Source organism: Embiotoca jacksoni, unplaced genomic scaffold (genome assembly GCF_022577435.1).
Source record: "Embiotoca jacksoni isolate LCO1_2020_lvr unplaced genomic scaffold, fEmbJac1.0.p SCAF_7, whole genome shotgun sequence".
NCBI lineage: Eukaryota > Metazoa > Chordata > Actinopteri > Embiotocidae > Embiotoca > Embiotoca jacksoni.
Window position 1 is genome coordinate 3,347,746 of NW_027185425.1, and position 18,052 is coordinate 3,365,797.

General features: G+C 41.5%; 1 protein-coding gene across 2 annotated transcripts; it reads left to right on the forward strand.

Moving 5' to 3' along the window:
• Positions 1 to 10,386, forward strand: prdm1b (PR domain containing 1b, with ZNF domain). Of its 2 annotated transcripts, XM_069176377.1 has the most exons (6): positions 1 to 171; positions 3,513 to 3,632; positions 4,986 to 5,226; positions 6,837 to 7,759; positions 7,889 to 8,017; positions 8,464 to 10,386. In XM_069176377.1, exons 1-6 carry the CDS (start codon positions 1 to 3, stop codon positions 9,037 to 9,039), a joined length of 2,160 nt encoding a protein of 719 aa, XP_069032478.1. In that variant the 3' UTR covers positions 9,040 to 10,386. The 2 variants fall into 2 exon arrangements, with proteins under 2 accessions (XP_069032478.1, XP_069032479.1); XM_069176378.1 differs by lacking the exons at positions 1 to 171; positions 3,513 to 3,632 and adding an exon at positions 4,661 to 4,752.
• Positions 10,387 to 18,052: the final 7,666 nt, after the last annotated feature.

The window sequence follows — 18,052 nt, forward strand, 5'->3', positions numbered from 1 at the left end:
ATGAAACTGGAAAGCACACCTGGAGACATGAGCGGGTGGAGGGAGGTGGACTTCGCCCTCAACTGCACCTACATCGTGCCAGACCAGGTGTCGGACCCCAGCTTCAGCCTGCCCAAAGCCATGACCTCCATCCCACGCAACCTCACCTTCGATTACAGCACAGACAACGAGGTAAGGGGCTACTTTTCTTCAGATTGTTTACTGTTCGAGTTGAAGAAAAATGTATTTTAAAATGCGATACAAATACGAATATTAAGTATTCTGTCAGGCCATCTGCATTGGGCTACTCCAAACAAAAGATCTGCTGACTAATGAGTTCTTCACACATGCGCTATCCTGCACGGTGTGTGTGTGTGTGTGTGTGTGTGTGTGTGTGTGTGTGTGTGTGTGTGTGTGTGTGTGTGTGTGTGAGAGTCTGGGGCGGTAGGACACGAGGCCACTGGCAGCTTGAGGTCAGGGGCCTTTTTGTTGTTGTTGTTGTTGTTTGTTTACTGTGTCTTCTGGTCACTTTAACTTACTTCATGTTTACATCTCTCACATCTATAATAATGGCTGCAGATATAGATAAAGATCGAGATATAAGCCCATTTAGGCACACAGGATAGGATGTCAGGAACCAGCTTGCCTTCCTCTAAGTGATCGAATTGCATCAAGACTTTCCCTCCACTCTCTTTTTTTTCTTTTTCCTTCTTTACAACCGTGTCCGTCCTCTTTACCTCTCACATCCGCTCCCACTCAGGTGAGTCAGTATCCCTTTGTTGATTCTGTTGGCGTCTACTGTAGCGGGATCAGTCATCTGTCTGGACATGTCACCTTTTCTGAAGCCCTGCAATCATGTCTCTGTGCAGGCGTCTAAGAGGGAACGTTTACTGTCACCGAAGACAGATTTGTTATCTTATAAGGAAGAGAGAGCAAAGTCACACTCACTTCTTTTGTAGTTGCTCTTGACGCTCTCTCAATGCTTGCGGTTTACTTCGCTGCCGCCTTCCTCTTTCTGCCTGCCCAGTCGTCGTTCCTCTTCTCTAGCTCTCACACTCTCATCTGTTCCTCCTCCTTCTGCGGCGTTCGCTGCTGCAGGACAAGAAAAGATGTGCAGATTTTTGGTGATAAAATCACATTGAGGGCTGATTTTAAATCAGCCCGTTTATTTGCCAACACATCGCACACAAATACTTCAGACACTCACACCCGATGCAGCCAAAGTTGTTGCAGCAGTACTTGCTGATCAGGCATAATATTATATATATTTTGATGTAGTTTATTTTATAACCACACACAAAAAAAACACTTGTTGGCAGGTAATTGAAGGATTGTGTACATATGTGTGTATGCACTCATTTGAAAAGATATCAGATGAGACATGAGAACAAGCACGAGCACACGCTCACATGGCTGCCAGTAATCTGCTTTGCTTAAACTGGCTTTTGTCTATTGAGTGGTTTCCCTTCCTAAAGATGGTGTCATGTGAATCTTTCTCCTTCACATGCTGTCGCTTAAAGCTAGGAAACATATTTGCTATGATGATGGTGAACTACAGCTGCTCCTTTGTGTGGAAGGGTGTGCATGCGTGGGCACAGTTATCAGGAAGGGAGGTTTTTCCACACAGGTAAGTGTGTGGAGACTGAAGTAAAACAGAAACTGGAGTAGGTTATCGTTGCGCACATCAACATACTTCACACTTCATCGGCACTACAAAGAGAAATTTGGGCTCACATGTATTTCTATTCCTTGTAACTTTTCGACATATTTTCAGACCTCAGTTTCTTCCCAATTTTACAAGAAGCGTGCCAGTAAAGGCAAAGAGGGGTGAAGGGGGCACGTGGCAGATGGGGCGTTACAGCAACGAGTGGCAGTAAATGGGGGGAGAGAGAGAGAGGGAGAGGTAGCGGAGGAAATGGACAGGGAGGGAGGAGAGGCTGGGCCGGGGAGGAGGTGTACTGGCGGAGTGGGGGGTGGTGGGAAATTTAGGTTAAAACCAGATGATTAACTTTCGTTGGGGACAGGCAGCCAGCCAGGCATCAGGCTTCAACCTGGCAGGCGAGCGAGCTATTTCAAGAGAGTTCAGAGAAGACGAGGGGATTGGGAGAAGGCAGGGGGGGGGGAAGAAAAAGAAAAGAGAGAGGGCCTTCAGGAGGGTGATAGCGTGGGTCCACTTAAGAACGCCCTGCCTCCTTTTCTTCCATTCTTCATCACCCCACCCCACCCCCCTCCCGAACCTCCTCCCAACCTGGCTGAACCGAACGGTTAAGCAGTAGCGGCAGTCCAGCAGCCACAGCAGTTCGTTAGTCACGCAAGGCCAGCGAAGCACAATGTCCCTGTCAGACTTGTTCATCTCATCCTGGAATCACCTCACCCGCTTCAATGGCCGCTTGACACGCACGCACGTCATTTACGTGATAAATCTTCACAACGTCTTCAGGTGTTTGTTTCTTGTTTTGTCTTTCAAGGGTTGACCTTCATATGGATGAAAATCGTCTTAACAGGAAGTTTGAATTATAATTCCTCATCGACGGGTAGAGACAGTGTGCGTTTATGCATGTGGGGGGTGCTGGGAGTTTGAGTTTGGGGTGAGGGGGTATTTAAGGATGGAACACAAAAAACTCAAGACTTTGTCTGTCTGTGTGTGTGTGTGTGTGTGTGTGTGTGTGTGTGTGTGTCTGTGTGTGTGTGTGTACGCGTGCTTTGACAAGGATTGATCCCAAGCCTGTCCATTTTCTATTAAGTGTGAATCATAAAGCTGTCCTGCAAAACAAAGAGAACATGCATCGCAAGCACTCCCTCAATATTACTTTAACTTACACAACTCCATAAAAAAAATATCTTAAAAGATAAAAAAAGTACCTAATAACCTGTAAAACAACACACTTTGTTCTGCAAACACATGTCCCTAGGCAACAAGGTATAGTAAGAAAGAAATGTAATACAGACAGGGCCCGAGGCACTGATTCGAGGTCTGACTCATTTCCACAGAATATTTTGTAAAAGGTGTCTTGAGAAAAAAAAACCCGTCTGGAAACATTAGTCTCTTAAATTGCTTTTGCCGTTTGTGGCTTTTAAGGAGTGCTATTGCCTTCTGTAAATTTTACTTAAATTCACAAGACAAACATCTGTACCTGTACTCTCCCTCCGGTGTTTTATGAGGGCAGCAGGTCAGAGATCAGTGGAGTAGGTCAGAGAGAGTGTGTAATTCTCTCCATTCGTTTAACTCATTAGGGTCGAAAGTGGGTCACCTTGCAAGTTTAAATGTGGCTCCATAGGAGCTGTATGGGTAAACGCGACAGGGCCACCACAGTGCAGGCCACCAACCTGCTGCATGTAAACAGCAGACACACACAAGTAACGTGCAATACCCCCCCATCATGTATAGATTTTAAATAACAGAATTAGAGATACTTCCTTAATTAGTGCCTGGGAGATTAACTTTCAGGTGTTTGTGTGATACGAAGGCTGAGTGCTAAGTTGCTGTGTAAGAGACTCTTGATTGATGATTCATGCAGGGTTTTTTTCCACAGGTGACGGGTGTGTTCAGCAAAGAGTACATCCCTCAGGGGACTCGCTTCGGTCCCCTCCAAGGAGATGTCTACACCAAAGACAATGTTCCCAAACAGGCAAACAGAAAATACTTCTGGAGGGTGAGAAAAACACATGCACGTGTCTATTTAAACATAATGTAAATACACATCAATACACACAAGGTCTGATGGTAGTCCCACATCTAGATGTGAGAAAGGGACCTTTGGGAAAAGTACCTGCTGTAAGCTTTTTTTTTTTTTCTGTTATTTTTTTTTTCTTCTGTTATTTGTGAGAAAAAAAAACAAAAAACACTGGTTGCTCAGATGCAGAAGTTTCACATCAGGTCCATGTCTGTACGTCAATACGGAGAGACAAACGCACGCACGCATAATGCACTGGAGTGCAGGGCTTTTGCAAAACTTTTTAGAGGAAGTTGTAGAAGCTGGTGGCACGTAACAATGGATTCACTCTTACACAGTCATTGGACGCTTACCGACACTCAAGTGCTATGCAACATGTGTCACATATACAAAGGAAGGGACTATTGTTCAGCACTCGCATACGCGCACAAGACACTACTTCCGCCTCTTTTCAGTCTTTCCTTTCTTTACTCTCTTTGATCCATATAAGGCTTTTGCCATTTAGGACATTTTCCAATTCTGCTGAGTCAATTCCTATGAGGAACTATGGCAGCCATCCAACGTGTTTTCCTTCTGGCTTCATTTCCTGTAAACTTCTGATGGGCGTCCTGCCCGAGAGTAGTGAAAGTTGACGTTCCATTGGAATGATTATATTATCAGCCTCATGACACAGGAGGATGACGTCGGTGGACGTGCTGCCCTAAGCATTCCTGCCTGTGTGCTGCTTTGGCAGCCTGCCAGCACCTGTTGCATTTCTCTTTCAAGACGGTGCTAGATCAACATTATTTTTTTCCTTTTTAAGGACATTAATTGTACCACAAATATCCATCCCACGAATTTAATGAACAGAAACCACGGAGCCGTGAGAAAAGGAGAGGGAAACAGAGACAGAGAGAGAGAGTGAGAGAGAGGCAGCCACTGTGGTGAATGCACGGGACACGCCTCCATGGCTCACACCTCAAAAAGACTGACGCTGAAGCACAACACACACAACAGTTGAACACACAGGGGGCAGAGCTGTACAGCGCAGACTAAAGGAGCCAGATACTGTAACTGATAACTGAAGAGGATACAGGATATATAATTGTACATGGCAGAGGTGATTATTTGGCCTTTTTGCTCTATAATCCTGATTTTTTTTTTTTTTTTTTTCATGGAGTTTTCGATGATTTAAAATGGGTTTTAATCAGCATCATAGCAGAGAATTGTATTTCAAACAGTGGTGTTAACTGTGAATGTGTCCACATAACGGACAGTTAAATTAGACCGTATTAGATACTTTATTGTACAATTTATTATGCTAATCTCACCTTCTCTCTTCTTCTCCTGCAGATTTACAGCGGCGGCCAACTTCAAAACTTCATTGATGGCTTTGACGTGCAGAGGAGCAACTGGATGCGTTACGTCAACCCAGCCCGCTCTCTGGCCGAACAGAACCTGGTGGCGTGCCAGAACGGCCGGGACATCTACTTCTACACCATGCGTCCGGTGGAGCCTAAACAGGAGATGCTGGTCTGGTACAGTCAGGAGTTCGCCCAGAGGCTCTGCAGCCAGCAAGAGGACATCAAGCAGAGTGAGTGCAGCAGGAGCAGAAAAGCAGGTTTTTTTCTACTTGTGGATGAAGATTTAATGGCCTTGTTTACAGGCTTGGTAGAAGTAAACATAGGCAGCGCTAATAAATATCTTGAGGCACAGGAAGGGACAGCGCTAGTATATATAAACTTTCGTGGGCTTTTATTATGAGACGGAAGCTGTTGAAAGTTGTTTATCATGACCATTTTGTGCATAAAACAAAAAGACTTGCCGTTCATATGGAACCAACGTTTTCCCAGTTCCTTTGATTTGACTAATGAATGAATTAGTGAGAAGGAGTGGCAGACAGCTGATTATGAGCTGTTTTTAGCCATGAGGCAGCACAATGAATGACAAAAATTGTTTCTATTCTTTCTTACGAGAGCTGATAACAATACAGATTTAGATCTGTGCCATGACTAAACAAGTGTCCCTGAGTCACGAGATTATCAGCAAAATTCTTTCACGACACGTTAGTTATAGTCCCTTCTTGTGAAGAATATCTGATTTTATATTTGATCAACAGTAGAGATAGTTGGTTTGATGCCATTTCTTTCCGTGACGATCATGAAGAACGCACACGCCAAACGTAGACAAAACAAATCTCAGTATTTCACGAGATAGATGTTCAAAGTTGTGGGATTTTACGGAGAGGGGAGACATCTAAAAGGGAGTCATGTCTGGTCAAAGTACCTTTGTGAGTCATTTGTTTTCAGCTATTATTGGAACATCAGGTGATACCCTCATCATCCTGAATGATGAGGGAAAACTTTATGATTCATGCCAACTGGATACATCAGATTGGTCGTCAATCATCCTGGTGACTAATGTAAAGGCATGGTGTCATTACTTTTACCTTCCTTTTAGTCAGAGTCCACTTTTGTTCATTGTTTGCTTTTTGATGGGCAGATAGTTTTCCGGTATTGGTTGTTGTGTGGTGGCATTCAAATGCAGATATCCACATTTTAAATGAGTCTGTTCTTGCAAATGCATTACTGCAACTGTAATATAACTTTTACAAAGTACAAAAATGAGCTGATGCACAAGGATCAGGACTCTGGAAGAAGAAGAAAAAAAAAAGAGATTCTGTCTAATAAACTATGTTTAGAAACTTGTTGATCATAAAGTAAAATGTATTTATTTGCAATAAACAGGCTCAGACATGAAGAAAGAATTGGTACGCTCTATTAGACAACCTTAAATATAACTCGCACAATCTACACTTACAGGAAGCCAAGCAGATACTTTCTCACAAAAAAAGAGAAGGAGAAAAGGAAGAATTTTTTGCGGTCAGTTCATACAGCTCTACCCAGAAAAAAGGTTTCACAAATGAAACTCAAAATCTTGCAGTACAACTCCTGATACTTGACATGACACATGGACTCCCACACCCTTCACTACCAACCCTTTTCTCCACACTAATGTCACTACTGTGATTGACAAACAGAAAACGACAATTCATGATCTACCTGTCATATCACAACTGAAACTACTATCATTTACCATAAGAGGGAGTGCCTTCTGTGAGCAGATGTATGATATGTCTGTGAAAAATGTTACCACAAAGAATTTAACATGATAATAACATGATGGTTTTTTTTCCCCTCACAGAATACATGAGCACTGATGAAGACCAAAAGCCTGAGTACGCCAGACAGCATCTACCTCAGCAGACATGGCTTAAAGAAAGAACAAAGGAAGAGGTAAAAGTAGAAAGGGAAACAGAAACAGAAGAGAAGATCGACGTGGAGATCTTGGAGAGAGACACTCCACCTGACACGCCCAACGACCAGATCATGGACTTTAGCAAAAAGGTTGAGAAGGAGGAGAAGGATGCAGAAGGCAGGGGGATCACTCCTTCACCTCAGCCTGAACACAGAGAGGCCAGCCTGGGCTTAAATCACCCGTATCTACCGGATCACCACCCTGCACTCCAAACTCCGCACAGAAATCTCCCCCTTCACCTCCACGGCCTCTATGGGCACAGGGAGGGCCTTGTCTCATCGTACTCCCTTTACTCCCAGTCCAGACCTATCCAGCCCGCTTACCAATTCCTCCCTCCCTACGGCCCACACTATCCTCGCCTCCTCCTCCCCTCCTACTCTCCTCCCTTTCCTGGGATGCTGTCCTCAAGAGGATCCCTCCGATACAGCAGCTACCTGGGCACAGACGGACTCCCGTACCCTCCTATCGGCCCACCAAATCTACTTCCAGTGTCCCTGCCCTACGCTTCATCTCCACAGGGAGGTCTAAAAGAACTAACACCAAATGTTTCACCACCGAGAGGCGCCCCAGCCACTCCAGAGCTTTCCCCTCCCGCCAAGCCCAACGGCCACCATCAGTCCCCAGAGCAGTCTCCCTCTGGCTGTGAGGAGGCCATGAACCTCAGCCTGCCTACAACCAAAACCAGCACAGCGCCACGCAATGGCCCTGGTCACAAATCGCTGCCCTATCCGCTGAAGAAGCAGAATGGAAAGATCAAGTATGAATGTAACATCTGCACCAAGACTTTCGGACAGCTGTCAAACCTCAAGGTAATTTCAGCTCCTCAAATTATAACTGACTTTAATGTATTGTAAGTTTTTGACACCGAAACTGTCCAGTCATTTGCCTTTTGACACCAGTAATCATGACCTATTATTGCATCATCTACGTAATTCTAGGTCCATCTCCGAGTGCACAGTGGCGAGAGACCGTTCCAGTGTAACTTATGTAAGAAGAGCTTCACTCAGCTGGCCCACCTCCAGAAGCATCACCTGGTCCACACGGGAGAGAAACCACATGAATGTCAGGTATGTCACAAATCATAACCTATAAGTGTTTTCTTCTCTTTTCATAAGCTCTTTACTGATCTTAACATGAAGTTGGGTGTATAGTCGAGAGTATGAGAGATGTACAAAGACACACATTGTAAACATAAAATATCTCTGACTCATAACTATCTGTTAAGACAATGTTTGTTTGGTTTTAAATTGAGCCACTACCCAACTTGTCATGTAATAGCATCTTCATGCTTTTGTTTGCTAAGGTGACTCTGTGGGTGTGAGTGTTTAGTTTGCACCCAAGGAACTGGAATAACATGATCAATCACGATACATCAGGATGATATTGCACCTTTTTCTTTCCATAATGATCCTGAACACAACCCATCCAGTTGTGTTAAGGTGCTCGACTTATGTCATCAGCCATGTGACATGTGACTCACAGAAACCACAACTTTTCATTTCATATTTTCCAGGTGTGTCACAAACGCTTCAGCAGCACGAGCAACTTGAAAACACACCTGCGGCTACACTCCGGTGAAAAACCGTACCAGTGCAAGCTGTGCAACACCAAGTTCACCCAATACATCCACCTCAAACTGCACCGCCGCCTCCACAGCAGCCGCGACCACCCATACCGCTGCCAGCTCTGCACCCAGGCCTTCTTTCACAGCTTCTCCCTCTGCATCCACCTGCGCAGCTGCTGCCTGGCCAACTCCAGCGTTCCCGTCAACATGCACATGAAGGAGATGGTGGAGCGGTTTGACGCCAGCCAAGAAGCCGACACGCTCACAGAGACGGCGTCTGCACTCCAGGTGGGGGAAGCTGTCGAGCAGTGGCTGACTCGTACCTTGGAAGGCGAGGGAAAGGAGGACCAGAAGGAGGCCACCGTTCTGCTCAAAGCTCTGACGGCGGCCATCAACGCACCAGTAATGCCCATGGCCCAAACAGCCGTACCGGCATCACACCACGGTCCTCCTCTTACCTACCAGAACAGAGCCAGCGTTGTTCATCTCCACAAGCGGCCAATGGTGAAAGAAGAAGGACAGTGAGAAGAAGTTAGAAATAAGATGTACATAGAGCATAATTATCTACCAAGAAAATAAGTGTCGCCAAATAAAATTCCCTTTGTTGCCATATCAGGGACAACAGGGAATATGAACTTTCCAAAACCAATGAGCATAGCACCAAAAGAAGAGCATTCCAAAGACTGGGCGAGGGTATTCAGTGATTATACTTCCTCTCAAAAGTCAATTGAAAAATTTAAAGAGGGAGGTGTTGTTAAGCTATGAAGTATTTAAAACTTTTTTTACTCAGGTAGAGAATTGTTTGCTTTTTTGTGCTTTAACTTATTACTTTTTTTTTAATTATTATTATTGAGTCATTTATATTTATTTAGTTGTATCATAGTTTGTTTTTTCATTTAGTGTTTTTCTTTCTATGTGTTGACATTTTTCTAAGGAGATCTGACCTCTTTAGGAAAATCACAAATGGCCTCAGGAACAATAACATGGCACAAACCTGTGAATGAGTCTTCACTTGTTATGTTGTACACGTGTTCAACTGTGAGTACAAATTCTTGTCAGGACACAGTGATAGCACAAACTACCTTCTGCTACTCACCTGTGTGTGATTATTTTATTTATTTATGATCAAAAAGGGGGGGGGGGGAATCAGGTGTCCTGAAACTGTGTAATAATAAGTATTTGCCAAAACTGCAATCAAAAAACATGAATGTTTAGCACTGTTTTTGCATCATTGTTCAACTTATTCTAACATTAAAATGGAGGAAAGGGATTCAGATAAGGCATTATTGCTTTGCTGATTATCTGACAGCTTATCATAGCTAATTTAGGCATTAGACACACTGTGCTGAACAAAACCTAAAAAGGAAACAAAATACAACATATTCAATGTGAACAGTTATGTACGCAAGATCTATCTATTCATACTTGGTCAGACTTTTACTGGTTTCAAATGTTTCTGATATTTCTCACACAGCTTTACTGCAAATATTTGTAAACACAAGCTTCATCCAAATATGAATTCACACATTGGTACCTCATATTCAGCAACAGAAAACAAATAAAAACAGGAGCACAAGTTTGTAACTTTTAAATGTTTTTGTCACTTAGCCCTGGAATGAAAATGTAACAAGAACCGTGTGCTTTGGGTATTGGCCAAAAGCAACAAGAACGGCTTTTCAAACATGATACTACTGAGTCAGTAGTGTACTTCTTTTATCACGTGTTAGTTTTTTTCTTTTGTACAGTATATTTGCTTATGTAGTTTATTTTTGAAAACAGGTTATGAGATGTTAAAAATTTATATGCGAGAGACTATTTTGATGATACTTTTATATTTACATGATGTAGCATATTAAAGATATTGTTTCTATACTTCTGGTGTTTTGCATGTGTTTTCATGCCAAGATAATATTTGAAAAGAGGAGCAATACTTGTAATATATAAACACATTTCTAGTGTTTCATTTAACATTTCATTGCAAATTGTGCTATAATTGCCAATCATCTTTAAAAAAAAGATCTTGCAGTATTCACGTTGAAGCTTTCAAAGAAAATGCTGCTGTTGCTAGTTATGTCCAAAATTAAAGAACAAATGACTTGGTTGGGTTAGGCACAAAACCAACTTGTTTAGGTTCAGGGGGAAATTCTGGTTTGGGTTCAAACGAATACTTTGTTAGGGTTTAGAAACATTTACTGTCCTGGTTACAATAACAAACACTAGATTAAGGAAAGTGGACAATTGTGGTCATGTTTAAAAAAACAAAACAAAACAAAAAAAACAGACTGGAGGTGAGCCGCAGAAAATGAACATCAGTCTTCCCTCACGACTCAAACCATTCAACTATTATTTCATGCTGATCTGATAGCTAAAGAGTTTCCTCCTGTCCATAATTTACCAATTCAAAGTCAGCTAATCCTACAGAAATGTACTGCCGATGTTAAAGTAGCTATTCTTTTAAACAAACAAAGAATCTACATTCAGTGATTATTTACCAATATTGAAGTGAGATTACCACCAGCAAAACAGGGGGGGGGGGGGGGCTGTCATTTACAGCAACATAATAAAAGTGTGTCCAACATGTTCACTGCAGCTGAGGCAGAAAAATGTTGGGCCTTTCATTTCATTTAAAAAAAAAAAAAAAAAAATTAAAATTGAAAATTAAAAAAAAGCACTCTTAATTTCTTCAGCCTTGTCCTTTCTTTTTCTTCTTCTTCTAAATTATTCTTTTTAGATTAATTTGATGTGCAACCATTACCATTGTCTCATGACTAAATAGCAAGAAATGCACCCACGTGGACATGACAATTCTGCTCCTTAGCTATGAACACATTAACTACAATCATGGTAACACGGAGACTGAGCCTTTGTATATCATTGACTGGAACAACAAGCACACGCCCTTGCAGCATCCTGCTTACTACTCTTCTCTTGCTGGTAATAAACACGAGGAAGTCTCATGCCACAATCCCTCTGATTGGCTCAGTCTTCAGACCGTTTTTTTTTTTTTTTTTTTTTCTCAACAGAAGACAGGAAATGAAAGTAGTCATTCACGAATAAAACTCAAAAAGTACTGTTTACATCACCAGTTTTAGTTTACAAAACCCTCCTGTTTTAGAGTCTACCGTTGCTGTATCACTGTCAAGTAAGTTCTCAGGGGTTTAAAAGGAAGGAGGTATGACTAAACAGCGCTGACAGTAACAAAGTCACTTGTGACTTGAATCACCTTTTTTGGTTCCTTTACATTTGTGTCCATTCGAGAGCATTTACTGGATGAACTGTTTTGAAGTCAGAAATCCCATTTGGGGTTGCGGTCACGGATCCTCGAATATAGAGCACATTTTTCTCAGACAAGAAATTTGTAGATTCAAAACCTGAATCTTTTTCTTTGCTATGTTAAAGAACATAACTGGGAAATATATTTACTGCCACATGCAGACATACAGTCAAAGAATAAGTACATCCCATGGAAAATGGTCATATTTTCAACATATTTGAACAAGCAAACACTAAAAGTTGATATTCTCAAAGAAATGACACAAATAAAAATTTCTTTATTTTCATTAAAAAAAAAAAAAAACAACAACAACAACAACAACAACAACCAAAAACCAGTAGCTCAGTCACATGGAAAAGTACATTTATTAAACTTTCAAATCTACAAGACTAGAATCGCTGGTTCCATATTAGGTGTCAATGATTAGATCCTTTTTAATGAGTGACAGGTGGAACTTGTACTCGTCTTATTAGACTTCTGACATTAAAGGTCTGGTGTTCTCCTGACGTGGATGTTTGCATGTCAAAATATGTAAAAAAAAAAAAAAAAAAAAAAGCCAAAACAAAATTCATGGGACTTTACGTGACTGCACCTGAGCGAACATGAAACCCCAAAATATGATTGTCACTTCATCACTGGTATCCCTTGGCAGTGACGCACACTTTCAGTCAAAACTAATGTTTAGCAAAGTTACTGTAAGCATGCTTTGCTCTTTCCAGTAATTCTCTCTCAGCCTCTCTTTCACTACATTTTTCAATCTCTTAACCACTTTCTTTTTCTTTCTGCTGTGCAGTGACTTCTGGTTCTCTCGTGTTTCCTCTTGTGATCTGTGCTGTGGGGGAGATCCCACAGAAAACACCTACACACCACTGACCAGAACATAAATACCTCAGACCTTTTGTTGTGAACAAACTGCTACTGTGACAGGAAACCCTTTTTGATCTTGCGGGCTGCCAGGTACCCGCCAAGCTACCAGCTATGCTCATCCTATTGTGCAACCAGAAGTAAAATTTTTTTTAAAAAAAACCAACAACAAAAACTGTGCAGTGTTTTGAAGAAGAGGAGAGAAAACAAATTCAAAATACGAGCGATTTCGTTATCACAAATAGGCAACTGGTTGAGTCTCCCTCTGACTACCTTTTGAAACGCAAGAATCATTAAATTCTCCACCTTTGAGCATGACAACAGGGACCAGTACTGGGTTGCATCAGCTATTCGTGAGTCAATCTGTGAAGTCCTCCCTGTGATATTAGTTCCTTCAGTGATACACCAAAGTAGGATGCATCATCAAAAAGGTTTTGCTAGTAAAGATCTTATACGACAAAATGTGAATTGGTTGAGAGGAAACATACGGACCTCTGTCCAGTCAAAGGCAAATCAACATGCCATAACATGTTTGCGGTAGCATCACAAATACACAAACAAACAAAAACACGACTTTTGTAAACAACATATTAAACTGCCTGTACTTGGACATATTATTCATGCTGTTCAGAGTGGGGAAATTTGGGAAATTTATGGTTATGCTAACCTGACGGCTTGGCAGTGTTATTTGGTTAGGTTATCGTAATTTGACAAATGTTTTGTTATGTTCGTGAAACTGTATTTTAAATCTCCATTTCCTTCATTTTTGAACTTCATTTTAATCCAAATGTTGAAGTGTGTCATCATCGCATGTTTTATTTTTTGTGGGAATACAACGTTTTTGCCCTACCTTTAAGAAGAACATTCTGGGAACCAAAAAAACAGAACCAAAAAACCTTTGTGCTGTAAACATTCCCAGAACATTACATAATTTCCTGCTTGGTGCCCTTTAAACAGTAGAGCTCCAGCAGCCCATCACCCTACAACCTGTTACACCAGTGAGTAATGTGGGACTCTCAGCCAGTCCAAACAAGACATTTGACATAAAACGTCTGAACTCTGGCTGTATGCCTCAACAGAGAAACACACTCATCTCTCAACAGACAACAGGAAAGAGAGTAGAATTACCGCACAATCATATTCAGTCGTGTACAGTTTCGGGCATATGCACACAACCCCCAGAAAGAACTACCAAAGGAAAGAGTATTAAATTCATCTACAAAGAATAGGCCGAAATCGAACTTTCATTGCAGCACGGTTGGCTCGCTCATGTGAAGCAGATATCCTGTTTATTGTTTTCTTCCTCTCTCGACACTTGACTTAATTCTTCAAAAAGCAGACACCCTACGGGTTCCTGTCTGTCGCTGGCCAGTCGAACATACTGGATTCATGCAGCACCAAAAGAGTCACAACAGGAACTCTTTTAAAACGTGCCACGCAGGGTGGCTGACGGGCGCCCGTGAAACAAAACACTCCAAACACAAACACTGGCTTTAGGTAACGGCATGCCTCTGGATGTTTGCATGCGCCATGCAGTCCCACAGCTCCCAACGTTCTACACGGGGAAGTTTCCCGCGGCACACATTTCAGGGCAGTCGTTATTTCGTTTCAGACTGCATCTCGCATCTTCTTTTCTAGTTTCTTCTGTTAAAACTGACGGCATCTGACTTCTAGAGAGGAAATGGATTCAATCTTTCCAGTTTCTCTGAGAAAACGAGCACATCCGGGGTTGTCAGCGACGCATTTACAGGAATCATTGCTTCATGGCACAATCATGTCCTTTGCTTTTAATATCCCAGAGAGCAGTGTTCCTTCGGGTTAAAATACAGTCTTTCAGAGAACTTCACCTGTTACTCAAAGAGCATTTTCTGAAGCACCTCAAAAAGCCGTCGCCACCCTGTGGAGCACACCATCAAAACCAAACGCTGTATTTTGTTGTCGCCATACAATGGTGAGGCTTCTGGCCTGATCTCAGACTCACAGAAACAAGTGCAGAGGGAGCTGTGGTAATCAGATTGAATTACAATTATAAGTGAAGTACAATTCCCAGACACAATTAGTGTGATTCATTCCCTTTCTTAGAAATAATTATAATACCAAGATGAGTACGTGAGACACAAGGAAGGAAGGAGAGAAAACAAGGAAAAGAAGAACAAAAACTAAAAAGACAGGTAAAAATAGAGTGTCGGAGTCATTTCGTTCTCTAATTCTCTGAAAATTTGAATCAGATTTTAATTCTTATCGAACAAAAATAGATAAACAAATCCCCATAATAAAATGGCAGTGCAGTAAAAAGAATCTAAAACTCAAAAAGAGATGCTTATCAAATGGCAAAATTTGCAAGCAATATTGTAGGCAGTACCCAAGCAATAAACAAGTAAATAAACAGCTGATGCAGAAGCACAGTTTTGCAGCCAGGCCTCTGGCCTCTGACCTCTTTGCACTCCAACGAGGAAGAGGCCCGTGTTGGATAATCAATCAAATATCTGTCTCACCTTGGCAGGCAACTGAGCACATTTCCATTTTAATTCAAAAGAAAAATTCTAAGGAGAGTTTAAACGAGAAATAGGGTGTGGGGTGTGTGTGTGTGGGGGGGGGGGGGGGGGGGGGGGGGGGGGTGCGTGCATGCGTTTGTATTGACTGCCAAAAACCGACACAGACTTTGCATTGTTGCGTTTGTTCCCTTTCAGATTTAAGGTAGCGATAACCAGCGGCTTACAGCAAATAATTCAACGTGGTATTCAAACTTGTTTTGCAAGTGCTTGCCGTTAGTTGTATGCCAATGGTGCAATAAAATTTCTGTATCACTACATCACGCGTTTGACTTTCAGTTGCAGATATGTTTAGCCAGCAGTAAAAGGGAATATACTTGGGTGTGGGACACTGAGTAATAACACAAGGTTGTGACGTTGTGGCAATCAGCTTCATGGGTCTAAAGGTTTAACATATAAAGATATAAAATGGTGGTTTCCATCCAGCTAGAATTAGTAAAGGGAGCAAAGTTTGAGAGCAAAATGTTTCGAAAAGTAGCCCTAGTGGTGATAAAAAAAACAAAAACATCTACATTTCTGAGGATTTTAGTTGTAATCAACAAACAAAACAAGGATTAACAAAAGACTGTGATACCTACAGTCCTTTACAAGAGACGTAGCCAATTACAGCATATATGCTCATCTCAAATTACAAAAAATACCAACAATATCTGACAAAACTAGTCACCTAAATATGATTATTTACCAAACATTTCGGGAACTTTTTCAACAACAACAACAACAAAAATCTCGTGGACATGTACGGTTGCATTACTAAAATCCCTAGATTCACTGTGGGATGATGTAGGTTAGCTGTACAATTAGTGGTACTGCACTTTAGATTTTTATTGAACGACCAACTTGCTTCAGTACAAACTTGTATAGAAAAAAAAAAATACCTCAATATTAGGAAAGTTTTGGCCACATACCTGTCTAAGTTGCACGTGCAGCTGCACAGGAGGGACTTGACGTTTTTCCAGGCGCAGCTGGCCAAGCTCGATAGTTTGCGCGTGAGATTGTAGCAATTAGCGCTTGCGCGTGAGGCGTTTAGGCGACATCTGTAAATTGTAGTATCTACTTGAGAGTCTCCGTGCGAGGTGTTTGAGGGACATTAGTAGATCCTAAGCCTAACCTAACCAATTCAAATTAAAGATTTGTACCATAATGTAACTTTTTTAAATTGTTAAAAACAGATTTCACAAAATTGTTGCCTAAAAAGTATTGTTCAGGAACTGTGTCAAATTTGTTCTGCCCTAAGTACAATTAATAAGCCATAGACCATGGGCCTTCACTGAGGTCCAGAATGAAAAAAAAAAAAAAAAAAAAAATCAAAATAGGAAAGGAGCATAAAAGGTCTCTTTAATTACAGTATTTTCTGTATTGTTTTTATTTTTAGTTTCTATATTATGTCCCTGATAAGAGATAGCTGATCTCACCTGCCAATAAAAACTGGATGATGATTTGTGTTTTCAGTGTCTCTTCGTCTCCTTACTGTCTGCCAAGCAACTAATATAGTGCGGGTGGCTGTAAAACACTAAAGCAATTTAAGGCAATATACTTTCTGATTACACAAACTAAGAGATTTTATAGTTTTACATGTATTTAAAGTAAATGAATAGCTTTTTTATTTTATTTTTTATTTTAAATACATGTGAATATATTTCTCTGGGAATTGAAGAGCTGAATGTTTGTTTTGTTTTTTTGTTTTTTTAAATCTTACAGATATATTAAATGTTGACAGTAACTTGTACAGGTCACTGAGAAGGAAAGAGAGAATTACTCCTGGCTTCTTGTGTTATTTTATATACCATTGCATGAGTCGTTTCTTAGTCAAACAGGTAGCTTACGCTGAAACGGATAGCTATCGATCCTTCAATCGGACTGAGCAAGCTCGTGACGCCATCATGAGGCAGAGGAAGTGATGCGTCCATGCACGAGCCTGTCCGAGTAGTTGTCTGGCTGCATAGAGACCACGAGATGTCGCCATTGATCCACTAAAATCGCACACAGGTGCACTGCAAACATTGAGAAAAAAAAAAAAAAAAAAAAAAAAAAATTTTTTTATTGCTGTACACAAAATAAAGAAAAATGCTCAAATTACCTTGGAAAATGAAATGACCAAAAATCTCCCAGTTAATATTGTTATGATTATTTACTTGAAGGAAAGTTATTGAGCTCATGCAAGGTTTTCTCTTCTTCAGTCTCCCCTTGCCTTATATTCTCTCTCGTATGTGCAATTTATGAATATATGTTATATTTCCACAAAATATTATATAATCAGATCAAATATGGTGCAATAATATACATTAAGTGAAAACTATTGATTAAACCCTGACAATCAGTCAGAAAAAAAATAGGGATCGTATAGGCTGACCTGGAATTTTAATTAAGTTGACCTAAAATAAATAAATTGGACCAGGAAAAGTGCGAGTGTGTGTGTGTGTGTGTGTGCATTATCTAATTCTATTGACACTGTAGTTTATGAACCTTTACATCAATATGGGCATTTGATTGGAGGCAACTTAATGACGTGACGCATAATGTAGGACACACTGCTGCAAACTACGCTGACGGGGAAGAGTGGGTCATCGGAGTCACCGGGAGGCTGTGCGGGTCCATGGGTGTTGTTCTTCATGGGCGTGTCGCTGCACCTGAGACGTGAGTGCAGCGCACAAAATGAAGCAGCAGCTTGTCATCTGTCCATAAGTTCCATCCGCGCCGTGTTTTCCGCCCCACCCCATCCCATCCCACCCCACCCACCCCCACCCACCCCACCCGCCGCGACTACTTTCATCAGCTTTTAATGAGCAGGACAACCAGCGGGAAGGTAGACGCGCGACTTCCTCTGAACCCGCATCGCCCGGGAGAG